At 41.2% G+C, this 26037-nt stretch overlaps 1 protein-coding gene across 3 annotated transcripts in view; it reads left to right on the forward strand.

Moving 5' to 3' along the window:
• The first annotated feature begins 199 nt into the window (after positions 1-199).
• Positions 200-26037, forward strand: part of itpr1a (inositol 1,4,5-trisphosphate receptor, type 1a) — a 57076-nt gene continuing 31238 nt past the window's right edge. For 2 of the 3 annotated variants that reach the window (XM_086117932.1, XM_086117933.1), the window contains exons 1-38: positions 200-403; positions 1001-1115; positions 3889-3959; positions 10178-10287; positions 10870-10956; positions 11323-11481; positions 12686-12784; positions 13442-13525; positions 13660-13806; positions 13916-14011; positions 14275-14319; positions 15181-15335; positions 15618-15717; positions 16229-16389; positions 16476-16617; positions 16703-16861; positions 17184-17356; positions 17474-17593; positions 18046-18240; positions 18331-18582; positions 18667-18808; positions 18893-19046; positions 19174-19364; positions 19445-19577; positions 19658-19712; positions 19790-19955; positions 20042-20215; positions 20922-20996; positions 21087-21224; positions 21323-21448; positions 21540-21740; positions 21828-22079; positions 22190-22315; positions 22398-22526; positions 24992-25112; positions 25268-25452; positions 25520-25668; positions 25740-25851. In XM_086117932.1, coding sequence (XP_085974058.1) covers positions 1024-1115; positions 3889-3959; positions 10178-10287; positions 10870-10956; positions 11323-11481; positions 12686-12784; positions 13442-13525; positions 13660-13806; positions 13916-14011; positions 14275-14319; positions 15181-15335; positions 15618-15717; positions 16229-16389; positions 16476-16617; positions 16703-16861; positions 17184-17356; positions 17474-17593; positions 18046-18240; positions 18331-18582; positions 18667-18808; positions 18893-19046; positions 19174-19364; positions 19445-19577; positions 19658-19712; positions 19790-19955; positions 20042-20215; positions 20922-20996; positions 21087-21224; positions 21323-21448; positions 21540-21740; positions 21828-22079; positions 22190-22315; positions 22398-22526; positions 24992-25112; positions 25268-25452; positions 25520-25668; positions 25740-25851 — 5076 coding nt within the window. In that variant the 5' untranslated portion in view covers positions 200-403; positions 1001-1023. Of the gene's footprint in view, positions 404-1000; positions 1116-3888; positions 3960-10177; positions 10288-10869; positions 10957-11322; positions 11482-12685; positions 12785-13441; positions 13526-13659; positions 13807-13915; positions 14012-14274; positions 14320-15180; positions 15336-15617; positions 15718-16228; positions 16390-16475; positions 16618-16702; positions 16862-17183; positions 17357-17473; positions 17594-18045; positions 18241-18330; positions 18583-18666; positions 18809-18892; positions 19047-19173; positions 19365-19444; positions 19578-19657; positions 19713-19789; positions 19956-20041; positions 20216-20921; positions 20997-21086; positions 21225-21322; positions 21449-21539; positions 21741-21827; positions 22080-22189; positions 22316-22397; positions 22527-23229; positions 23248-24742; positions 24770-24991; positions 25113-25267; positions 25453-25519; positions 25669-25739; positions 25852-26037 lie in introns of all 3 variants that reach the window. The other variant, XM_086117931.1, reaches the window with a different exon arrangement.

A 26037-nucleotide genomic window follows, 5' to 3' on the forward strand; every position in this document is an offset into this window, starting at 1 on the left:
CAGAGGCTGGCATTGGTACTGTCAGTTTTAATTAACGTCATTTGAAAATGATGTATTTTATAAATTATTACTAGTGTCATTTAATTTGAATGCAGTCCATGAATAATCTAATGGCATTAATTGACTCTCTGAATAATGAAACATAATCATTTCCCAGAGATCAACAGTGCCGCCGCGCGAGAAGAGGTGGCAGTGAGCTCTTCCAGCTCAAACTCTGAGCACCGCACAGTTGAATACCGCCTGTTCCTCTCCTTACTGGCCTCCTCACAGTCACAAACACTGGCTTGTCACTCCGCTGGCTCTCGCTATCGCTCAGCGGAACGAGGGGAGAGTGGAGCCGCCGTCATGTTGTCGTAGCTGGTCCTCGGAGAGCCGAACATCCGAGCGTTCAACCGCCGCCGAGGTAAAGTTTTGCTTATCTTCATCCTCTTCTCTGCAGAGAAGATAGAGCGCTCCATAAATGGCTAACAGTTTCCCACTGCTCATGTCAACCGGTCTTATCGTTTCCTCAAGCCATGTTTTTTGATTTTTAAATGATAGACTGCTATTTAGGTTTGCTCTTTTTTTTTTTTTTGCTTTGATAATGAGTTGACTGTTAGCACTAGTTTACACGTTTTGGTTCCTGTGCAGTTAAAGACACTGTTTCGGATTTGCTCAGTAAGAGGTTCGTCAGATGGAGAAAAGTGGCCCTGTTGCAGGTGCACAGCTTCCTGTTGGCAGTCCTAATGATTAACTATTCGGACATCTAGCAGCAGCAATCTACTGCTGTCACATGAAACACAATTTTCCTGCAAACTCATGCAAATACATGGAACCGTAACAGCCTCACATTTAAATTTACCGCTAACTTAGCTAATAGTAAGTAAGTATAGGCAAACTAGCATTGGCAGGATGCTGGATAGAATCCTTTGCTTTTTTTTTTGACCACAGATACATTTGATAAACACTTTTTATTGTCAAAACCTTTTTTGGAAATTTATTGTAACTTCCTCTGCTTTAGGTGTTCCTTAGTAAGCTTCCAACATGTCGGATAAAATGTCCAGCTTCCTGCACATCGGTGATATCTGCTCCCTGTACGCAGAGGGGTCAACCAGTGGTTTCATCAGCACTCTGGGGTAAGCGCATTTCATTGGTTCACATAGCACTTGCCAGGGAGGGGATCAGGAATTTTCTCTTAATTTGTCAGGAGGTAAGCAAATAACAAAATGGGGATGTGTACTGATGATGGTGTACAAGTCTGCAGACATTGAGATATAACCAGATGATGGTGTTGAGAGAATTGAAGAGAATCAACTTAAACATGAGAGAGACAAAGAGACAGACACGGAGTGATAGAGAAAAGGCATAGAGCAAGACAGACAGCTGAACACCATGAGTGGGGAGGATGAGAGTTGAGACACAAACAGAGAGTTGTGTCTGTGCATCCACAAGCACTGGGCCATCAGGTTTGTGATTGTGTGTTTAAAAAAAAACAAAAGGCCCGTCTAATGTGTGTCTGTTGTCAAATTAACATTAAATAAATGGTTATTCAACATGGCCTTTGAAAATGTGACGCATATTGAAGTAATTTACGCACCATTGTACATGTATGTGTTTATTTCCAACAATAGACAAAAAGCAATGGCAAGAAATATACAAAATTTCAACAACCCAGTATTTTAAAGCTACTTTTGCAGGGTTGCTTGATTTTGTTTTCTGATAAGGTTAGCTAATGTTAGCTTGAAGCATGCTGTCAACTCAAGGGAACTTTCATACTTGGCTTGGCTGGCTGCGATTCAAATTCATAAAGTTAGCCAACAATATGTCTGGACCAGAAGTCTCACCTTGAAACAATAAAATATTATTCGTAATCATCAATTTCCTGCAAGCTCTGACTGCCTCTTGTTGGGTGAATGATTGTAACTTCAGCTTGTGGTTTACATCAACAAAACCTGACTACTGTTTTTAGTGGTGCAACACATTAAAGGGTCCTCTGGTGTTACTGTGATGCCTTACTGGAATGCTTTTATTTTGGAGACCCGACATTACCAGCTACAGGATGTGTTGCGCTGATGTTGCTTGAGTGTTCGTAAGAATCTTTGGTGACATGAATTGTTCATAAAAACGATCACTCTGAAATACCCCTTTGTACAAAACATGACAGATCTGACTGGAATGTTGAGCCACACGCATTCGCTACGCATTTTGCCTTTGCTACAATGTTAATAAATACAGTTCTGTATAATCTTTGTTCTGAGAGGGGACCACAGGCCACAGTGTGAAAGGCCACCCTCCAACCTGCCCCCACTGCCAGTAGGTCTGCACTGGGTGTCATTATAGTTGTCAATGGATCTATTCAAAAATGAGTGGGTTCTTCCTTGGCAAATTCGACACTCCTCCATTAATTTCAGCTACAAATGTACTTATTTATTTATTTATTTTTATTTTTTATTTTTTGCATGGCTTTGCTAATGGATAAATGGAGAAAATCACTGCAGCCTATGTCTGTCCAGGCCGTCATTCTTAAGCATTTTTGTCACACACAAGTTTTGGACGTATCAGAAAGAGTGCTGTGGGCATGGATGGCTGAATGTTTGCACATGTGTGTGTGGAATATTTCCCACTACCAGTGACAAAAGGACTGGAGAGATGCTGTGATGCAATATCATATTTTATCAATTAAATAAAGGTGTGAAAGGGGATGGAGGACCTTGAAGTGGTGCTCTGGTCCTCAATAGCCACATAACTGAAAGTACAGGAATAAGAAAAACATATAGTGGACCCCGCATACTTCTGGTTCGAAACCTGCCAACCAATCCGCCTATTCACAGATTTTTTTCCCTCAGTATTTTAAAAATTATTTTGTCATATTTTTTGGGGTGGGGCTGGGGGGTCACGGCCCCTATACCTTGCAAATAGCAGGAGTCCACGACACAGGGTCGGTAAATGGAATAATGAATTGTGTAAATGTGAGTATGACGAGTGAAGGTGGCGAACAGATGGAAACTATAAAAGCTAATATTGTGTATTGTGCAATGTGTAAAACTGTCAGGATGATGAGTCATGGTGTTGCAGAGTCAATCAAAAAATAGAAAGTCCTGCTGTATGAAGAAGACCAAGTCATAGTAGAGTTTTTGAGGCATTTACTGAGTTCCACAACTTCCCACGCACGTACGAGCGCATACATTTGCAAAATTGTCGTAGTTGTTTTGGCTTGCTGCTTTTTTCACCACGCGTAACCACCAACTCAGCAACATTCCTCACATGGTCACCTACTGTACATTCTTCAAAATGAGTTGCAACCTTGTCAACCCTCACACAGTGAAAGTTTTTTGTTTGCATTTAGAATCACTTGTTACTGTAGGAAATAATATGTTTGTGACAACTGAAATTATTTTTAACTTTACTGTGCAGATACTTTAATTGTAAAGTTTTAACATTCATGTGACCCTCGTGAGGATAAGCGGTTCAGATAATGGATGTATGGATATTTTAACATTCTTTATGATGTTCCAACAAAACTTCAAGTGCTTCACTTGTTTCCCACCATAATACGACTCAATATGATTGTGAATGAATCATATTTGGATGTGGAAGAAACTTCATATGTATTTATAATTTCAGCTTCCTGGTTTATCATTTCTTGCTATCCAGAATTTCAAATAATGAGGAGATACAGCGTGCAGGTGGGAGTATTTATCAAGGTGTGCAGTGATGGTGTATCCTTAAATTAGAGAGTTTCTATGCACAGTCAACACAATTCAGACTTCCGGTTGTGCCTCATTGGGCTAATCTAGTACTATACAGTATAACTAAAATGCAGTATATATAGTAATATTCTCAAAATGCCTCACATTCCTGTTTTCAGGTCAGCAACTTATAAGCGTTGTAATATGTTTCAATCTGCAGTTTGGTGGATGACCGCTGCGTGGTCCAGCCTGATGCCGGAGACCTCAACACCCCTCCAAAGAAGTTCAGAGGTAAGGGGAGGCACAGAGATTGTCCTCCGGCTGACATCATCCCCGCGAACTGCTGTGTGTTTATACTGAGAGCTCTGTGATAGACACTGCTCCATGTGTTGTGCTGCGTTTCTCCGGTGACGGCCACAATACCTCTGCCCGCTGGAGCTGCATCCACCTCACCTCAAAAAACAGATTTGATGTTAATAAACCGAGCACCCGTAGAAAGGTTTGCATTAAAAAAAATAAAAAAAGCATTGAGAGGCTTCTTTGGGTGTACTATAAATAGTCCTCATACAGGAAGTAGAACCCTCGCTTCTCAGGCTGGAGGCTTGTGTCTCTAGGGGCAGCTGGCCCCTCGTTGCAAAGAGAGTATCTGATCTTGGGTAAACTTTGCACTCTGTCAGTCGTCTCTTTGCAAACAGCTGATGAAAATGTGTCCTTAAGCAAGGTCACGTTTGATAGATTTAGAAGACAAATGCTTATACGTGAGCATTTGAGCGAATGGTGCAAGCTAACTTTGAGGCAGTAGAGTCGTTCCCAATTACGTAGCCCACGTGATAATGATCTACAAATGGAATTGTCCTTGTCGCTGTGGAAATGGTGATTGCAGTAGATTCTGCTCTAAGGCTCAGATTGATCACATATTCTTCGGTGTGTTTCACGAGCACAGAGGCACAAATCATTGGAAGACTTAGTGATGTAACATTCATGTTTATGGTGATGTTTTACGGTCTGAAAGGAGGGCAGACATTTTAATTGCATTTAGCTTCGGTGTGCTCTGAGAGCTGTACTCTAGCTTACAAGCTGCCACTTTTTTATATCACAGACAACTGCAAATAAACTGGGCAGTTTATATATATAGATGACAGGGGAAGACAAAACGATTAGTTGCTGTGTGTGGTTATATTTCATTTATTATATTCACATTGTGAATATAATATGGCATTAAATGGAGTGGCCGCATTATAAATTACCTGCAACACTTGTTCATGCAGACGTGAAAACTGTTTGAGGAGCATTTTTGGCAGCAAACATTGATACCTCACTCGTACAGTCGGATTTCGCTAATCACTCTTCGTCCTTTAATCCTCCATGTTCCTTCCTCCCTCACCTAATTGACTTGTCAGAAGCTAGAGCGTGCTCTAATCCAATTGTAATGTCTTTCCACCGGCAGCAATAGGATAAATAAAATGTATTATTATTATTATTCCATCTGCCCACCTTTTTTCACATGGCTCATACTAATACAAGGGGAACAACCTGTGGCTGAAGTGACAAATGAATTTGATTTATTTATATTCAAACTTTGCTTGTGTAACACTCTCGAACACACACTGAGTGAGGCTAAAGTGTGTTTGGTAACTGTTTTGTCAGCTGCTCTTGATCAGAAGAGGCCTCTATGTCAGTGTGAGGTGACTCTGGACGTCAAACACGAGGTGAAAAGGAGTGTTAGTGTGAACGAAAGCAAGCAATGGAAGCAACAGATTTTTTTGCCTCCGTGTTTACTATTGCATCCCTGTGTCCAAACAGATTTAAGGATTCCAATTATTGTCGTTTCGAAAATTACTCTTTTACATATTTACCTCCTGTGGCAGCCCATAACCTCCACTGACGTGTGCAATCATAGAGGAGTGTCAGTGGCACGGAGATGGACAAACACGGATTATAGGTAGTTTTACTTTGAGTTTTAATTGCTTGACGCTTGCTGCCGAATTCCAAAGTAATTTGCACACTTAAATTGTGGCTCCAAAATTCAGAAACGAGCACACTGATGTGTTCACCAATATTAATGTTGACATGAACAGTGTTGCATCATCATTGTCATGGTTGTGCTATAGCAAGTACCGGCCTACAGGTTTTGCTAACTGTGTCATCTGGGCCTAGCACTGTCACTGCTGAGGTATGTTCAACGTTTCCCCCTAATGTAAACACAAGCACTCATAATGTAATCAAACTTTCACTCATGCAGGCCACGAGCTGTATTTCTCACTGACATACAGAAAAGAACTGTGATTGGGAGTCAAGGCAACGGTATTTACTACTGTGCACGATGAACCCCATTGTTGCCCATTATAACGGCATTAAAAAAAAGCAACACTGTTATTCTTAATTTGAAATTTTAATTACAATAGCTAATTTCCCTTTGGTCATCTCGGATATGCATACCGCTTTCAATTACTACCTCACAAGAATGTTACACCTCAACTGGGTAGCGATCTTGGATTGAACAAACATACAAACCAATAGAGACAGTGGTACCATTTATTTTGGCTCAACTGCTACAGTTTTTCTGTTACACGCTATATGCTATTTTTTTTGGGTGGGGGGGGGGTTGTTAGGCCACTAGCTGGTTACTACAAGCAACTACAACTTAGCATTGATGGATGTATATAAAATATATATGTATGAAGGACATGAACAAACTGTCCATTTAAATGAAAAACCTGCAAAACTATGAAAAAACGCCCAACTCCACTCTTTCGTCAAGTAAGAAAGAGATCCATTAACTTCATTATTGCATGCCGAGTAAATACTTATGCTTTATCCTCACAAGGGTCATGGGGCGTGCTGGAGTCCTTTGGCCCTTTGCTTGGAATCTTCATTACAGCTCTTCAAATTCATGTAGATGTTTTTAACATACAGTACGTTGCATAATTTTTGACATTGACTACCCGGCCATATAAGTAGCCATTGAATGTCATGTGATACAATGACGGTATCGCCATGAAGTGCGAGCAACTATGCATGCAGTGGATACAACATCTGGCAGGGGACCTAAAGACACACATTGCGTAACACTTCTATTCTGTGTTAAGTCAACAACAGCCTCAATGATCTGGGTTGTATAAACTGCTACTCGCTCCTAAGTTCTTATCCTGTTAAGAGATGGAGGAAGCATCTCATCATTTGTAGAGCATCTAAGACAACAAATATCCCAGCAGCCTTGGCCATTTCCAGTAAGGCGTCTCCATCTCGATCGCCGGTAAAACGATGCATTTATGTTGGACTTATTTGGAAAGGAATGCATCATTGACAGGTCTATTTCTGGTAATTAACCAGCAGACAGCAATGTCGGAGAAGAACACACGTTTGTGTTGGGAAACACTTCAGGTCATTTTTAAGGTACAGACAGTTCTGCATTGCTCCAAGTGTACCGACGTTTAGAGACATCCTAACAAACTAAAAGTTTTCACTCTTTCCTAGCCTTCTCTGCCTCACCTTCATTTATTCTCCTTGAAATTATCCTTGACTCCACCAATCGTGGAACATTTCTGACCCACCTTGTATACATCCCGCACATGCCTTCGGATGCCATGTTGTCATTGTTGTCATATTGATGTATTATTCACAGCGAATATTCTTTGAGGTTGGGGGGGGGGGCGGATCCTGGAAATTTCCTCAAAATTTAACATTTTATTGGAAACCAGTTGCATATTTTAGGGTTTAGAAACAACAAAATTATTAATATAACCACACTGAGGTTGTGAATAGTGAAACTTAATTGTGGATCAAATTGATGAAGAATTTTGAAGAAATGTCAGATGTCTCCTGTCTTGTAAATGGCCACTGATTGAATTAGTGATGACATGGCATGAAATGTCATCATTTACTGAGGTCAGATTTAATGTTCTGATCAGTTTGTATGACCAAATTTAATATTGCTATCTATTTTGATACTGTGTAGGTAATAAAACATATACAGTCCAACGCTGTAGTATGCTGTTGTATGGTAAGTACTGAACCGGAGTTAAAATTGTGGCCTATTTTTTTTTTCCAGCAAGTAAAACATTGTTTTACATGACAAGAATGTTCACGATTCCTGGAGATACTGGATTGGTAGCAGCAGTTCTCCTGCCCAGTGACCCCAAAAGGAATTCTGAGCCCAGTTTCAATAGAACTAAAGCAACATGTGCTCTCGCAGTTGACTTTAATTAAAAACAATTGCAGGCTGATACATTTCAAGTGCGCGACATACTGCATTTGCCAAGCTTGTGCTTAACAATAAGATAACCGAACTGCTGTGTTAACAGTTAATGTTTTAAAGTGAACATACAAAAAACATATCATCTTAGCTTAAATCTGCAAGTGGAAACATGTGCAATGCACATTCAGCAGATGTAAATTTAGATCCACCGTTCCCTCAGCCTGTCTCGCTTTCTCTCATTACTTGACATTCTTTCACTGTCTTCCTGTCTTCCACTTTTTTTCATCCACTTCCTTTTCTTTTTTTTTCTTCTTTTTTAGGGGGAGGGACAGTATTCTAGGTCATACTAAGGTAAACCATATCTGATGTGGTTGAAAGCAAAGAACATTTTGCGGAGAGGGATACCATTAACTTGGTGAAATTTCTGGAATTTAAAAAGGTTTATAAAGATAGGGAATCCCCACCCTCTTTTTCATCCCACTCCTCCTTCTCTTGGTTGGCCTTATTTGGACATGTTGCTGCAACCCAAGCTGGAAGAAAGACTGAGAGAACAGGGGGAGGATGGTTCAAATTTTCTTTTCTCATTCCTTCCCTCTTCTTACACCCTCAAAATAGAAGATTGGTCTGAGGAGAGGCGAAGTCACTCGTAGTGCAGCTGAAGAAGAGGAACTTCTCCACGCCAGAACAGGAACTCTTCTGTAAAGATCAACTGCGTCCTCATGCAAATGAGACAACTGCTCGCCCTCCTGCTTCGACTCTATCTATGAAAATGATTCCCGCATTCACTGATAAGAGCCTCACATTATTGTTGTTCTTTGGAACTGACCTCACATCTGTGGCCCTGCACTCCCTCGGGTTGTCATACATGCTTGCACGCCCTACGCGGATCACGGCCAAATGTTTCTTATCTTGTACAAAATGGCTGAATACGCACAGACTGACATGCACCCAGTTGCCTGTTCCTCTTCAAACCTCCCTGAAGCACTTTCATTTTCATTCATGAGAGTTGTCAAGTCAAGTCAACTGTATTTATAGAGCACTTTCAAACAGCCATCGCTGCATACAGAGTGCTGTACGTGGAGCAATTTAACATATACAATAAACAGTAAAACAAATCGGTAATAAAGACGGTAGAAAGCACCAAACAGTAAAACCAAGAACAAATCTAAGTCATTCTGAGTCGAATGCCAAAGAATACAAGTGAGTTTTGAAGATGGTTGTGAATGCGTTTGAAGTGTGACTCTCTCTCTCTCTCTCACACACACACACACGCCCATGGCCACACATCTATTTAATATGTAGTGTGACGCAGTGCTCGCACACCATTGTTGGTGTGAATGATTAAAACTGATAAAATGCTCATTGTCACTATCTGCGGAGACCGTAGAAGCCTTAGCTGATGGATGACTCGTCTTCCAGCAGCTCCTATATTTTGTTGTTCTACTTCTTCCTTTCATAAGGTTTTCTTATCTTATCTTATCTTATCTTATCTTTAGCTGCCACCTTGGGTGTGTTTGGCTCCAAGTTCATGATAGCTGATTGAATTCTGTCGCGATGTTTGAACCGGATTGGGTCGTTACAAACATCAGACATGCAGTTACAACACAAGTCATGTGGCATCTTCTAACGGGGGCTTTTGCATAGTCCTGTTCACCATGTCAGCCACTCAGAGTAAAGGCTCTTTGTGTAGAAATGTACGTGTTTTTCTTCCATTTTCGAAACCGCAGGTGTCAAACGCTGGTCCTTGAGAGCCACTGTCTTGCACGTTTAAGATGTTTCCCTCCTTCAACACATCTGACTAATATGATCAGGATCCACAGAGCTGATCAACGCATGTGACATATCATCAAAGATTTGCAGGGTGCCATTAAAAAGATTCAGAGCATTGTCAAAAAAAGATCAGGTATGATTCCATGTGTATGGAGTCCATACACATTCTCTTTTAGGATGCTGGCATTCCCACATGGCTCAGTTCTGGAACTGTCAGTTCCAGCGATGTCACACCATCTGGTCCGAGTTCGCAGATTAAGATTTTTAATTTGCCACACCCACTCGTACGAATGTCTGAATTACCAGACATTCGTGCACAGCACCAGGTGCATAGAACAAACAGTTGTAAAGAACATTTTTGACATGACTTCCCATTTAAACGAAGATTGAAACAGTAAAAATTGCACATAAGGTATTTGGGAAACACCCTGCCTTGTATTGCTCTTTATTTGTGCCCCTCTGTCTTTGTATAGTTACATTTTACAACAACAAACCAAGACTAACTCCGTTCGTCTCTTTTCACAATTTTTCCATCGGGAAGACTGTCTCTTCAGACTGTGTCCCATGAACCGCTACTCGGCTCAAAAGCAATTCTGGAAAGCCGCCAAGCCTGGAGGGAACACAGACACGGTGCTCCTCAACAAGCTCCACGTAAGTGTCACAACACTTTGGCCTCGCAGTCATCACTCCGGCCGAGGGCACTGCACACTAAGCTGTCCACGCAGCTCAAACACTCAACACAAAGATGTGAGATTTAGAAATGTTCTCACGTTGTTATTTTCAGGTTTTCTGATAGATTTGGCTGAAGTTTTATGGAATTTTACATGTTCTGCACATGTCTATATTTTGAGGAAAGTACATTTGCCAAGGTAGAATTTAAACATTCTTTTTATAGACCATTATAAAGCCTTTTACTTCCAACTTTTCTTCCTCCCCACCCTTCAAGCTATCACACGATACCTTTTAAAGCAATTGGCTATCTTACCACATTCTCATAAAAAGGAACATTCAAATCCCTCCTGTGTTAACATGAATGCGTACAGATACAATTTTGGTCCGAAGTGTGCATTTCTACATTTTTAGTGCTTTTTTGTCACTGTGTCGAATTTGTTTGACTATTTCTCATCACTCTTCGGTATTGTGTTGCTATAGAATAATGTAGTCAATCCCTGATAGATTCGGCATCAGAGCTTTCAACCTGACCCCTCCCTTATCTGTCTTTTGTCTTTATAGCATGCAGCTGACCTGGAGAAGAAACAAAATGACTCAGAAAACAAGAAGTTGCTTGGAACAGTAATTCAGTACGGGAATGTTATTCAGGTTTGTCATAAATAAACATTTGCCTTTAACTGAGACGAAGTCTCACAAACTCCAGTTACAATAACTGCATTGGTGGAAAAATATATTTGCATTCTTTTCCCCATGATTTATTTTTTCTTGTTCAACAACACTTAAACCATTAAGATTTATTTGTAAAAGTGTACCATGTCAACTCATGTTTTGGCTAATGACAATCTTGTGCTATATGTTTTTGTCTTGTCTTGCCTATATTTTTACCTACAAAGTAGTTATTCTGGTATACCTAATTTTGCCAATTTCTACAACTAAATTCCCCCTAGAAAGTCACCCCCCTCCCCAATTAAAAAAAAACAAAACACCTCAACGATGTCCTTTTTTTCTCCTTAGCTCCTCCACCTAAAGAGCAACAAATACCTGACAGTGAACAAGCGCTTGCCGGCACTCTTGGAGAAGAACGCCATGAGGGTGATGCTGGACCCTGCAGGAAATGAAGGCTCCTGGTTCTACATCCAGCCCTTCTACAAGCTGCGCTCCATCGGGGACAGTGTGAGTCACAACATACACATGGGGAATTCACCGTATTTTGTGCTAGTTGTAATTACGAGATGGCTGTCGATACCATGATATAGTAAAACTTCTCGGAATACCTTGACGAGCCATTTGAGTCAGCAATAAAACCACCTACATGTTGAATCAGACGACAAATCCTGGCCACATATAAGTGAACATTGGCCAGCGTTGTATTTTGTGAAATTCCAATGGCAGTCTTTTGATGACACATGTTTGGCTCATAAATTGGTGCATCCCTGACATAAAAAGTACAATGTGATGGGCAGATGTCCTGTTTCCTGTTTCCTTCCCCTTTGCACAGCGAGACTATGAGCAACAGATGTATTTAATTATTTTATTTTCAATTTTTTAAATGAAAATATCAGCTTCTACATTTCAGTTGGCAACTTTGAAACTAAGACACCAATGATGATTTTATTTGGATTTTGTAAATCATAAAAATGTACCTCAGACCACCATTCCTCTTTTAACATTGATTAAGCTACATCCATATGTACACGGGTATTAAAAAAACAAAACTGCCCACACATTTTGAAGAAAATCTCTGACATCATCATATACAAATACTTTCAGATTTCCAAGTGTAAGTATCAAAGCAACAAATGATGTTATAGTATAGACCCACCCCAATTTGACTATGTAGTAGCATGAGAAGTATTTGGAAAAGGTTCAATATTCATAAAGGCCTGTCAAGGAAAAGCAATGCAATTAAAAGCAATTTACATGTGGGGAAAAAACAGGCCCAACAACATTTTAGTATGTACCGAGCGTTAGTATATGAGTTACCAATCAGATCACATTTATTGTATCTCTACATGGTGCTCTGCCAGCCCACAGTAGGATTTTACCTGGTCACCAATCTTTTGTTGGCACTAGCATGGTGTCGTCAGCTTGCACCTTGGCAACAAGCAGCTCGCATAAGCTCCTCCCGGACTCATTTGAGCTTTTACAGGAGGCCTGATTATCAGCTTGAGCCTCACAAGATACTCATTGCTGCAAGCAGTGGTTACTGTCGCTTTTGAAAAGTTTAAATTCGTACAAAAAAAAAAAAGAGGTCAATAAAATCCACATAACTGTCAAACACAATCAGTGCTATCATGGTTAAAATAGCTTTTGTCAATAACCACGGCTTTAATTTTTTTCATGTTCTGCCTGTTGGTGGCGTGTTATGCGATGACAGGTGGTGATTGGTGACAAAGTGGTTTTGAACCCGGTGAACGCAGGCCAGCCACTCCACGCCAGCACACACCAGCTCGTGGATAACCCAGGATGCAACGAGGTCTGCTGGCGCTGATGCATCTCATCTGGAGTCGTTTGATTTCTTAGTGGGCGTGTTTGGCTGTGGGGAATCTATTTTTAACATATTACCGCTGCTCGGTTATCAGCCGGCTGATAGAAAAGCCACCACTTATCTCCGTCTCTGTACTCACAATGTTGTGATTTAGCTCTTGCATTATGGCTTCTTTTTAACTCCTACAAAACTCTATTCATGCTAAGCTTCTTGCCCACAGGGCCCAACTTGCCGATCATGTGATTTTCAGCTGCTCGGCGTTGGCTGAAAAAGATTGGATTTTTGAATGTTCTTAATTTCTAAAGTAAAGAATAAAATATTTGATTTGTTTACTTGAACCGAACCACTGCTGACATAAAAAGTTATCATGCTGTAATAGCTCTATCCCAAATTTTTTTAAAGTATTTTTGTCGTCGGAATACTTATAAATACTTAAAGATAAATGACTCATACTTGTGTGCAAAAAATGCGATCGGGACTTCACTCGACTTTAAAAACAGTTCATGGTCGATCTACAAGGTCGAAAAATCTTTCTTCTTTACTGCATGGAATGATGAATTTAAACACTACCCTCGTCCTTTAACTGTGAATACATTTTTGATTGTCCCTTGAGTGACATCAGTCTCCTGTGTTCATTTTTTTAAGGTAAATTCAGTCAACTGTAACACAAGCTGGAAGATCGTCTTGTTCATGAAATGGAGCGACAATCAGGAGATCATCTTAAAAGGGGTTTGTTGATTGAATGCGAGTCAGGCGCAGTTAATTAAGGCTTATGACTGGTCATTTTTTGTAATCCACGACAGTACATTTTGTTCCCTGATAAACTGTAAAGAGTAAATAAAAGGCATTGTTCTTCTGTCCAGGGTGACGTGGTACGCTTATTTCATGCGGAGCAGGAAAAATTCCTCACATGTGATGATCACAGAAAAAAACAATACGTGTTTCTTCGCACCACTGGACGGCAGTCAGCTACCTCAGCAACTAGCAGCAAAGCCCTCTGGGAAATAGAGGTGAGGTGGCGGGGGGAAGGGATGTCTGGACAGTTGTTTCAAACTCCCTTGCTATGTCACTCTTCAATAAAACCCTGTGCCTGTAACAGTTTTACTGTCTATACGTCAGGTCGTACAACATGATCCCTGCAGAGGGGGAGCAGGGTACTGGAACAGCCTGTTCAGGTTTAAACACTTGGCCACTGGACATTATCTTGCCGCAGAGGTCAGTCCACCATAAAACCGTGGAACATAATGTCATTTATTGGCTTTAATTTGATATTCAGAAGTCAATAGACCTTATGTTAGAGGAATTCCATTTCTAATATTAAATGTGGACAATTGACGGTTATTGGTTGAATGGAGTTTGTGATTTCTTTGCAAGGCCTTCTTCAAGAGCAACTATTTAAAGTATGCGCCTATGCGTTTTCTCAAATGTTATATTTAAACTGTCAAGTAAGGTAAATATGTGTTGTTTTGTATTTACAGGTGAATCCTGAATATGAAGAGGAGGGTTTAGAGTCCCGCGCCTCAGTAAGAGCCACACTGCTCTCATACATAATCAGTTTCACTCCCAGAACAAGTAATAATGTCTTTCAAACAATCACACAATTGAACAAGAGAGGCTTTTGTCAAGAGTCTTTAAGTGGAACCGTTTTAGGCCCAATCCCAATACCACTTCTTGACCATTATAATACTAGACTGCATTCACGTTTGTTGGTATTGATGACCAGCAGATGGCGGTAATGCATTGATAATGCTTCCTCCCTGTTCAAGCTGATGGGTGCTTTTCTTTTCTCGTTCAGCATCACTTCATTCAATCATGGTTGGGGGAAAAAAAAGAGTCAAGCACAATTAAAGCATTTATTGTTATTTGAGTAGAAGATGTATGGCATATGTAGATAGTCAGAAAATGTATATTCATTAACCGCAACATTTGATACTGTACACCTTCAAATTCGACTGAGAGAAGTACATAGAGTATTTCCTAAACTGTCTACCTTTCTGATCTCACTAGATTATGCAATTATTCCTATTAATGCAGGCTGTCTATTGTGGTTAAATTTATTAGCCTCATTTACACATTAAACTTAGCTGACTTTGAGAGTTTGTTTTGCATAAAGACTGTTTTGTAAACCAGCCTTCTTATAAAGATAACCATTTAACTTTTAACTGGGAGAATACGTTTTTTTTTTTTTTTTTTTTTTTTTGGGAACAATATTGCTTTTATCCGCAACATTTCCTGCAGCTCTGCCCACACTCAATTCCGAGAAATCTCCTCACGGTGATATAGCGGGAAACACTTTCTCTGACAAAGCTGCTTACCTTTGATTTCCATAAAATGTGGAATTCTTTTGAATGTCGGTTGCCACAATAAATGTTTTCTGCCTCCAGCTGGATTCGGAACAAGAGGCCTTGCGGGTCCGTTTGAGAAATGTACAGGATAAAGTCATGTACACACTTGTCTCCGTCCCTGATGGAAATGACATTTCTTCGATATTTGAGCTGGACCCGACCACCTTAAGAGGAGGAGATTCACTCGTACCCAGGTACTTTAGTAACGTCGTGCATACAATTGACATGATCTGATTTATAAAAGCACATAACTCCTGGGTGAGCATTAAGGCAATCCTGTTATGCTTCATGAGTAAGCTACGGTATATGCCTGCTCTTGTTTCTCCATTGTGAGCCACAACATGTTTATAAGTGCCTCTGTTTATATTCAGCTTCCATTTCACCTGCCTTTCGACTTACTGTATGAGCATCTTTGGTTATACCGTAGTGTCAAAATTATACATGAATAAGTGAAAAATAAGAAAATGTGATTTCAGGAATTCATACGTGCGCCTCAGACACCTGTGCACCAACACATGGGTTCACAGCACCAACCAACCCATTGATAAAGAGGAGGAAAAACCTGTCATGCTGCGTGTAAGTGTGTATAGTTGTGCGTCGGCGCAGATTTAAAAAATGGTAGTGATTAACTGATGTGAAATGCACTGAAATGGTACAAATGATTTCTTTCCTCACCTCCATTGTGTGAAGAAAATTACTGGAATGGAGGAAACTGATTTTAAGGTCATTAGTCATTAATGTTGGATCACAATCTGTATTTTAGTTTATCCCGAAGTTGTTTGATGGGTTACAAGTCAAGGCCCTCATGATCATCCGCTGCAAACTGGTCCAAGCATTTTTTTTTTTTACCAACTTTGCATTATGGAATGTAGTCGGGCACAGTCATAATAGAACAGGAAAGGGCCTTCACCAAACACTTCCCATAATTTTAGAAGCATAGAATCCCCCAAGTTCAATTTGCTATTTTCTGATCAATTAATTAGTTGATAAAGATGTGTGCCTCCATACTTTGCCCATAGTTGTTGGGCTAATGTTTATGTGAGTCTCTATTTGTCTCGGACATTCCGTATACCTTTGCTACTCACAGATTGGCACGTCTACGTTGAAAGAAGACAAAGAGGCCTTTGCCATTGTGCCCGTCTCCCCAGCTGAAGTGCGAGACCTTGACTTTGCCAACGATGCCAGTAAAGTGCTGGCCTGTATTGCGGGAAAGCTCGAAAAAGGCACCATCACACAGAATGAGAGAAGGTACGAAGCCCATGCTGAGTAAAAGACAAAATCTTCTACTCGTTCTTTGTAACATGTTGATTTTTCTCTCTTGCACGGACAACCAGAGCAGTTACAAAACTTCTAGAAGACCTGGTCTTCTTTGTGGTTGACATTCCCAACAATGGCCAGGATGTTCTTGAGATTACAGTCAACAAACCAAACAGAGAAAGGCAGAAACTCATGAGAGAACAGAATATTCTTAAACAGGTACCGGTACTAATTCGGAAATTCTTGTCTGATGGCACCTTTTGTCGGATCTCGTACACATGTTCAAATCCTTTCCTGGATTCAGATCTTCAAGCTTCTTCAGGCCCCCTTTACTGACAGCGGTGATGGCCCAATGCTTCGATTAGAGGAGCTCGCCGACCAGCGCCATGCCCCCTTCAGACACATCTGCAGACTGTGTTACCGGGTTTTGCGTCACTCCCAACAAGACTACCGCAAGAACCAGGTACAGGTTTTCTGGTCTCGCGGTTCTGCGTTCTTGATATTTAATAACCTGGCTTAACTTTTACTTGCAGCTGCGGTGTGTTCTGATGTACCGTCCAGTAACTCAATGGCCTTTCTTCTGCAGCCGCAATAATGTGTGAAACAATACAAAATTCGGAGGATTTTGCACCCGAAATTGAGTGAATTATAATGGAGCCTTTTTTTCTATTTCCAAGGCTCTTCAATAGATAACATTAAAATACAAATATCCTGGAACAAGGGTGTCAAACTAATTTTTGTTGCGGGCCACTGTGGACTGATTCTCGACCCATTTGCATCCACAGGAGTACATTGCCAAGCAATTTCGCTTCATGCAGAAACAAATTGGTTATGATGTTCTGGCAGAAGACACTATCACAGCTCTCCTCCATAACAACCGCAAGTTACTGGAGAAGCACATTACTGCTGCGGAGATTGACACGTTCGTCAGCCTGGTCCGCAAGAACCGTGAGCCCAGGTTGGTAAACCTGTCTTTGTGATGGTCTAAAATAAGGTGTTTGTAGACAGTGCTTTCATAGTTTTTTCAGGAGGAATGATTCGTGTTGGTTATTGTCTATGTTATGTGTATATCCAGGTTCTTGGACTACTTGTCGGACTTGTGTGTGTCCATGAACAAGTCCATTCCTGTGACACAGGAGCTGATTTGCAATGCTGTGCTGGATCCAGCTAACGCAGATATCCTAATTGAAACGAAGTAAGTGCTCGCTCCATTGAAAGGGAGCTCAAATGAGTCTCATGTAGTTGTTGTGTTGTGTATCGCTTCAGGCACAGGGACTCTTTTCAAGACTGTAATTACTTAGAATTATTAAGCTCCAATGAAATGCAATTAAAAAAAGACAAACCTGCCTGCCAGAAAAGAGGTTCATTGTAAAACCGCCTAAACATGTGAAGATTAGTAGGCAGTAGGGATGAAAGGATTCAGATTACGAATGAACTGAAAATTTGTTTGTTTCAGGCTGCCAATGTTACCGTTTTACATTTATTTACAAAAAAATTAAAATACTGTAGTACTTATAATCGGGATAATGTTTCTCACTCTAAATATGACATGAAACCTTTTCATCGCTAGTTGGCAGCCAGTGTATCGTGATCATTTTCTTTTCGAAATATATAACTTATCTTCTTCTCCACACTTCCCTGCTGCAGACTCGTGCTGTCGAGATTCGAGATTGAAGGGGAAGCGCTTGGGGACAACTCTGAGGAGTCGGAAGAAGATGAGGAGGAGGTGTGGTTGTTCTGGAAGGACAGCAATAAAGAGATCCGCAGTAAAAGCATCAGGGAGCTGGCCCAGGATGCGAAGGACGGTCAAAAGGAGGACCAGGAGGTGATCAGTTATTATAGGTAGTTATTGGCCTTTTGATTCCAAAGAAATCCTTTTGAGGTGTGTTGCATAGTAATCGTCGTTCTTCTCGTATGGTTATCCTTTTATAGGTATCAGCTGAACCTGTTTGCCAGGATGTGTTTGGACAGGCAGTACCTGGCAATTAACAAGATCTCTGGCCAGCTAGATGTAGACTTGATCTTGCGCTGCATGTCGGACGAAGACTTACCTTACGATCTGCGGGCCTCGTTTTGCCGCATGATGCTGCACATGCACGTAGACCGGGACCCCCAGGAGCAGGTTACGCCCGTCAAATACGCCCGACTGTGGTCAGAGATCCCTTCTGAAATTGATATTGACGAGTGAGTCGAGGGCCAAATTACGACAATAACGTGCACGTTATCATATTTGAGTGTATTCATCCTTTTGATATCATCTCTATGTAGTTATGACAATGACGGAACATCGAAAGATGAAATTAAGGAGCGCTTCTCACAGACTATGGAGTTTGTTGAGAACTACCTCAGAGATGTGGTTTGTCAGAGCTTTCCTTTTGCCGATAAAGAAAAGAATAAGCTCACCTTTGAGGTGAGTTTTACCAATTGGGCATATAGAACACGCTCACCGGGGAGGGTAAAGCAACAAAATAATCACTTCCTGATTCTTTTGTAGGTGGTAAATTTGTCTAGGAATCTCATTTACTTTGGCTTTTACAACTTCAGTGACTTACTGAGACTCACCAAGATCCTGCTAGCTATTCTAGACTGTGTCCACGTAAGCACAATTTTCCCTTTCAACAAGCTGGAAAAGGGAGATGAGAGCAAAGGTATGAAACCCAGAATGGATGAGTACAAAATAAAGCAAATAGGGCAAAATAACTAACCGCAGATGAGCGTTGTCATTTAAAAAAACTTTTTTTTTGTTCTTTTGGATGTATTTGTATATTCTTCTAGGTAGCAATGTGATGAGGTCCATTCATGGTGTTGGGGAGCTGATGTCACAGGTCGTCCTTCGAGGTGGTGGCTTTTTGCCCACAGCATCGAGTAGCAGCTCCAATGGAAACAATACCAAGTCTCAGACTGAACCGGAGAAACAGGACATTTTGGTCATGGACACCAAGCTGAAGATCATTGAGATCCTGCAGGTACAGGACAAGCAATGGCAATGACACCCATCGATAAGTTGAACTAGTATGACACATTCATTATTTGCTCTTTTACACAGTTTATACTAAATGTCCGCCTGGACTATAGGATCTCCTGTCTGCTGTCCATCTTTAAGAGAGAGTTTGACGAGAGCAACTCCCAAAGTGAATTATCTGTAACTGGAACAGTAGAAGGTCCAAACAATATGCCGGGTGAGATTACCGGTAACCTTTTGCTCTAACTTGCAGAGAAAGTGATATGGCCAACGATTTGACTAGTTGTACCATTTTAGGAGCATTGGATTTTGAACACATAGAAGAGCAGGCAGAAGGGATATTCGGTGGAAGGTAATCACACTTTTAATGTAACAGTCACAAATCAAAGCGAGATGTGTCATTTCAATCATTGTGCTGTGTGCGGCCAGTGAGGAGAACACCCCCTTGGACCTGGACGATCATGGCGGACGGACTTTCCTGAGAGTCCTTCTCCACTTGACCATGCACGACTATCCCCCTCTGGTTTCCAGGGCCCTCCAACTGCTCTTTCGGCACTTCAGTCAAAGGCAGGAGGTTCTTCAGGCATTTAAGCAGGTATGAAAGATAACCACTGTGAGTGCCAAACAGTTTTCTCTGCTCAGTCGTGCGGAATTGATTTTTCCTCTGGAACATGTCATCAGGTCCAGTTGCTCGTCACCAGCCAAGACGTGGAGAATTACAAACAAATTAAGTTCGACCTGGACCAACTGCGCTCAATCGTGGAGAAGTCTGAGCTGTGGGTGTACAAACGGCAGGGTCCAGATGAGGTGTTGGATACAGGAGAGGGGCTGTCCGCTGAGTCTGAGCATAAAAAGGTCCAACAAATGTGGATTCAATGCTGAAAACTACACTTGTAGACGATGGGTTCAGTAAAGCCTCTTTCATAAACGTTGCTGTAATCAAAGGAGCATATTTTTCGGTAAAGCGCCACGGGTCAGAGAGTTCAGATTATGTCCTGAATTTTAAAAAAAACAAACGTTGAACTAGCCCACAAATATAATAACATATAAGCAACTGAATGCTGTCATGACCATGTGTTTCAACAAAAACCTGTTTGGGATTTTTATCCATTTATTTATTTGAACTCTGCGTGTGGTCATTTCAATTCTACAACATATCAAAGTTTGACTTTTTAAAGTCAGGACTTGATCACTAGTTACCGATGGTGTAATGGTGTAGTTCATTCACCTGATTTGGCTGCAGGCGGGAAGGCTCCAGTTCCCACTCAGTGACGGTGTGAATGTGGGACTGAATGGTGGTTTGTCTCTGTGTCTGCCCTGCGAGTGTGAATCACCCAAAGTCGGCCGAGATGGGCTCCAGCTCATCCCAAGGAGAATACAAAATGGATGGATGAACTTACCACAGTAACCATGCTACCACATGTTGAGAGTCAAATGGATGCATGCTTCACGTCTTCACACTTGTCCTTGCATTGAACTCGTAACAAGATCACGTGTGGTAATGATGCCAGGTTAATACAGCCCACTTGGACCTTGCTCTTTTATATATTATCTATTGTAGGGGGAGTCTGGAGGAGCCGAAAAACCAAACAAACCAGAGAGCACCAGCAGTTACAACTACAGGGTGGTAAAAGAGGTAACGGTCATCCATCAAAAGTGGTTACGAACCAAAAAAAGATGTGCGGTGTTTCTTAAGCACTTCTTAATATGTTCTCTCCTTCATTAGATCCTCCTACGCCTCTGCAGGCTTTGTGTCCAGGAGGGTCAGTCAGGTAGGAAGAGCAAGAAGCAGCAACAGAGGTTACTGCGGAACATGGGGGCTCATGCTGTCGTCCTTGAGCTACTACAGATCCCGTATGAGAAGGTGTCTGTGATCTGCTACTTCGTAACCTACTATGTCTTATGGTAATCCAAATGAACGAGTGATTATTATTTTTATTTGTATATTTTTTTTCACTCCAGGGTGAAGATATACGCATGCAGGATATCATGAGATTAGCTCATCAGTTCCTACAAAACTTCTGCGCAGGGAACCAGCAGAACCAAGCTCTGCTTCACAAGCACATTAATCTTTTCCTCAATCCTGGGGTAAGATATCGTTGCACCAATGGCAAGTCCCAGCATTTAAAGTCGTGCATGCAATATATATTTTTTCTTGTTCTGCTTCTGTTTTTTTTAGATTTTGGAAGCCATCACCATGCAGCATATTTTCATGAACAATTTCCAGCTGTGCAGTGAAATCAATGAGCGTGTGGTTCAACACTTTGTCCACTGCATTGAGACACACGGACGCAACGTTCAGTATCTCAAATTTCTGCAGACTATCGTCAAAGCAGAGAATAAATTCATCAAAAAGTGTCAGGACATCGTTATGGCCGAGGTGATGTACCGTTCGCGCCTATTAACGTCTGTGTCATCGCTGATGTTTCATCTTCGAGCCAACCTATGTATTTGTGTTGTGATACAGCTGGTGAATGCGGGCGAAGACGTTTTGGTCTTCTACAATGATCGCGCCTCCTTTCAAACACTGGTCCAGATGATGCGATCGGAACGGGATCGCATGGATGAGAACAGTCCACTCATGTACCACATTCACCTGGTGGAGCTGTTAGCCGTCTGCACGGAGGGCAAGAACGTCTACACAGAAATCAAATGTAACTCGCTGCTACCGCTGGATGACATTGTGCGCGTGGTGACCAATGAGGACTGCATCCCAGAGGTAAGTTGAACATCAGATATCCGCATGACATAAATAGATGGCTAACAAATCGTTATCCCTCAAATTATTTCAATAAATTGTCTCGTTTCACCTGTATTGTACCCCTCTAGGTCAAAATTGCCTATATTAACTTCCTAAATCACTGCTATGTCGACACTGAGGTTGAAATGAAGGAAATCTACACTTCCAACCACATGTGGAAACTCTTTGAGAACTTCCTCGTTGACATTTGCAGAGTAGGTAACGTCTGTGGTAATTGAATCGATCAGGAAATCAAATCAAATGTACATCAGCTGAGCATTTTTTTTTTCTTCCCAGGTTTGCAACAATACCAGCGATCGTAAGCACGCCGACACCATCCTGGAGCGCTACGTGACTGAGACGGTCATGAGCATTGTCACCACTTTTTTTAGCTCGCCTTTTTCTGACCAGAGCACCACCTTGCAGGTATGAAATCAATAACATGCAAACAACTGTAAGGTGAACTACAGTTCCTCAATGTTTCCCTATACAATCTAAAGAGAATCAGTGCAAGAGCTCTTTTGGGGGGGGGGGGGGGGGGGGACATCTGTCTTGAAATGGCAAAAAATGCAGTAGCCAAGGTCCCAGGTTATTGTAGTAATTGAACAACATGTTTATTGTTTTTGTTTCTGTCGCAATATTTTGTGTGTTTGTATCCAACATGATTTCATCTTACTGAGTGGTGTGGTAAACATGAAACCAAACGATTCATTGATATGCATCACTCATGCAGTGTCAACTTATAAATGTGTGAGAATATTTTCACTCATTTCTAAATGAAAAAGAGAGAGCGAGAAGCTCAATGGCCAAATTCAGGCATACATAGGCGGCAAGTTGGTCCTTTGGAAACAATTTTTGAATTAGACATCGTTTGATTATTTAGTTGCACGTAGTGAAATACGAAGTACTGTCCTGAGCTCACCCATGGAGCGGCCTGCCCAGCCTGTCAGACATATCCAGTACTCGCCTGTTCCTCTGAGTCTCAGGTGTCTATCATTAAGAGGGGTGAATGACTTTTCCGAGAAGCACAGCTAACATGAGACGTGCTGCTAGATTAGATTTATGTTTTTCTCTCACTTAATGACAGTTGCATAACCTCCGGTCTATTAATGTCTATGTCGTGCTTCAGGCGGCCATCAGTCAGAATGTAAGTATGGCTTGGTTCTCGCCTATGAGTGCCCCTCGTGTAATTGTAACTGAATTGCCCCACTCTGATGTTTAGATTAGAACTGTGCTGACCACTGAAGTGACCTTATGTAATAGCAATGTCAGGCCCCATGAGTTCTGCTCTCCAGCAAATACGGTGGTGTCTCTAGATTTAAGTGAGTTGACTTGACGGCCTTTTTCAGAGGTTGAAGCCGTCCAACCAATTATTTTGCCTTGGCTTGTGAGCACAGACTTGAGATACGAGGGCTTTATCATTAAGTCATTACTCTTTACAGTAAGGAAAAGTTTGGCAAAAAATAGCAATTCATTAAAAAAAAAACAAGAATATTCAAGATGTTTGATGCCACTCTCTGTTAAAGTTAACTGCATTGAAAGACAATCCTCTCCCCCATTTAAAAAATATATATATTTCCCACCCCTAAATTCTTGAATAAGCATGATTCTCTCTGAAAAATCGAGAGTGGTTGCCCCCCAAATTAGATAAATAGAAAAATATTGACAAAAATCAGTGAATCGGTGAATCTGCGTGAGTGCTATTTTTCTTCATTACACATACTGTACATACTACAACAATTTTGGTTGTTTTTGGGGGAAGGCTGGAAGAGATTAATTTCCATTCATTCAATGGGAAAGTATGATTTCAATCATTGAGTGTTTCAGTAATGAGAATGAAATAACTCATCCTGAAAGCACTACTGTACAGATATAATCTGGTATTATCACTGGTAAAAATCTGAATTCTGTGGATATAATGGAACCTGACAAACTTGACAATGAGTACAAATGTCCCATAGATTTAGCATTTCTCAAAGTTGAGCCGAGTGATTTTACATCATTAAATAGCTCGTCTGAAAGGTACCGCAGATGCCAACCACCTCGCAAAGTGGCCACAGGCAAAATGAGAGGTAATGGGGAGAACTTTTTCGTTCGTGTAAACATTTTTGAAACGTCAACAGAAATTTTTACGACATATCGTCTATTCAGCAATATAATATTGGAGTTTCTGAATGATCTAAGGGCTGACTTGGAGAAAGTTGCAAAAAGGACTTAGGCCATATCACCTATGACAAAACTTCGTTTGACTTTTCATTTTCCTGCGTCTGGCTTATTTCAGCACATGTTAGTTGGCGCTGGCCTCTCTCAGGGTGTGCTGTGCCAAGTGTTCTGCACGAGCAGCAGTTGCACACATACACTGAGAGTGAGATAAATCCAAAAAATAAATTCTGTAAACCGGTAAAATACTGTGTTTTTTGGGACCTTCACTTTGCACTTCCAATTCCATCACTTCAAACGTTTTAGAACATGAGTTTGAATGACAAACTTAAATAGGATCCTTGGACATCATTCCCTTGTGCTATGCTCATATTAGTTCATTAATAATTGTGTATTTATCCAATTAATAGATTTAGATTTACTATATTGCATCTGTATGACACAACTGATTAATTTCTTTCATGCTTGTATCCTCTGCTAAGGCGTCTCTATTTGGAAAAATATTCCAGGTATTAGTTTGATTTAATAAGGGTGCAGCACGACAATACTGCTGGGGATGTAGATTAAACGTTTAGAGGAAGTGATTTGCCGAGTGTGCATGTTTATCCTACCTAATGGTAACAGCAGCTGTCAAAAAAGAATGGATGGATTGTTGTTATGATCAATATCATTGTTGCGGAGTGAAATAATAACTAGCTTCCTGATCAGAGGTTATTGTTTCTCTTCCGCAGACCCGACAGCCAGTCTTTGTGCAGCTGTTGCAGGCGGTGTTCAGGGTCTACCACTGCAACTGGTTGTTCCCCGTCCAGAAAGGCTCTGTAGAGAATTGTATTAAAGTCCTGTCAGATGTCGGTAATTACCATTCATCAAAACCTGACATAAAATGTAAATTCGGACGGATTCGTCCGGTGCAGCTACAGTACCTGCACAAAGGACGTTTCACTGTATTAGCTTGTTACACGTGATACTTTGCACCGAGCTCTCTTGCATTTGTGCGTCACTCTCAGCCAAAGGTAGAGCCATCGCCATTCCCGTGGACCTTGACAACCAAGTGAACAATTTGTTTGTGAAATCCAACAACATTGTGCAGAAAACTGCAATGAGCTGGAGACTGTCTGCTCGGAACGCCGCCCGGAGAGACTCTGTGGTGACGGCGTCACGGGACTACAGGAATATCATTGAACGGCTGCAGGTACAGCGCGCCGATTTGGTTTCATCGGAATCAAGCCGTGTGCTAACTGTGCTTCTGTGAGATGTAGGACATTGTGTCAGCATTGGAGGACCGCCTGCGTCCGTTGGTCCAAGCCGAATTGTCTGTCCTTGTGGATGTGTTGCATCGGCCTGAGCTCCTTTTCCCAGAAAACACTGACTCGCGCAAAAAGTGTGAAAGCGGAGGTTTCATCTGCAAGTAAGACGTTAATAGCTATCCATTATGATTTGGGTACAAATAAAAGATATTCATGAATGTACTTGTGGTAGGCTGATCAAACATACCAAGCAGCTGCTGGAGGAAAATGAGGAGAGACTTTGCATTAAAGTTCTGCAAACACTTCGAGAGATGATGACTAAAGACCGTGGGTATGGTGAGAAGGTAGGAGATGGCAAACTCACTGGATACTCCAGTCTATCCTCATCCAGCCATTTCAAGAACTATAATAATGTGGGGGTTTTTTGTTTTTTTTGTTTTTTGTAAAGGGCAGGTCTTTTAAATAGTTTTGTATGTTGCAGTATTGATATGCACTACTGAAAGCCTTTTGAATTGATGTTAACTGTATTT

The sequence above is a fragment of the Hippocampus guttulatus genome, chromosome 8 (assembly GCF_054856545.1).
Source record: "Hippocampus guttulatus isolate MCC_2025c chromosome 8, RoL_Hgut_1.0, whole genome shotgun sequence".
NCBI lineage: Eukaryota > Metazoa > Chordata > Actinopteri > Syngnathiformes > Syngnathidae > Hippocampus > Hippocampus guttulatus.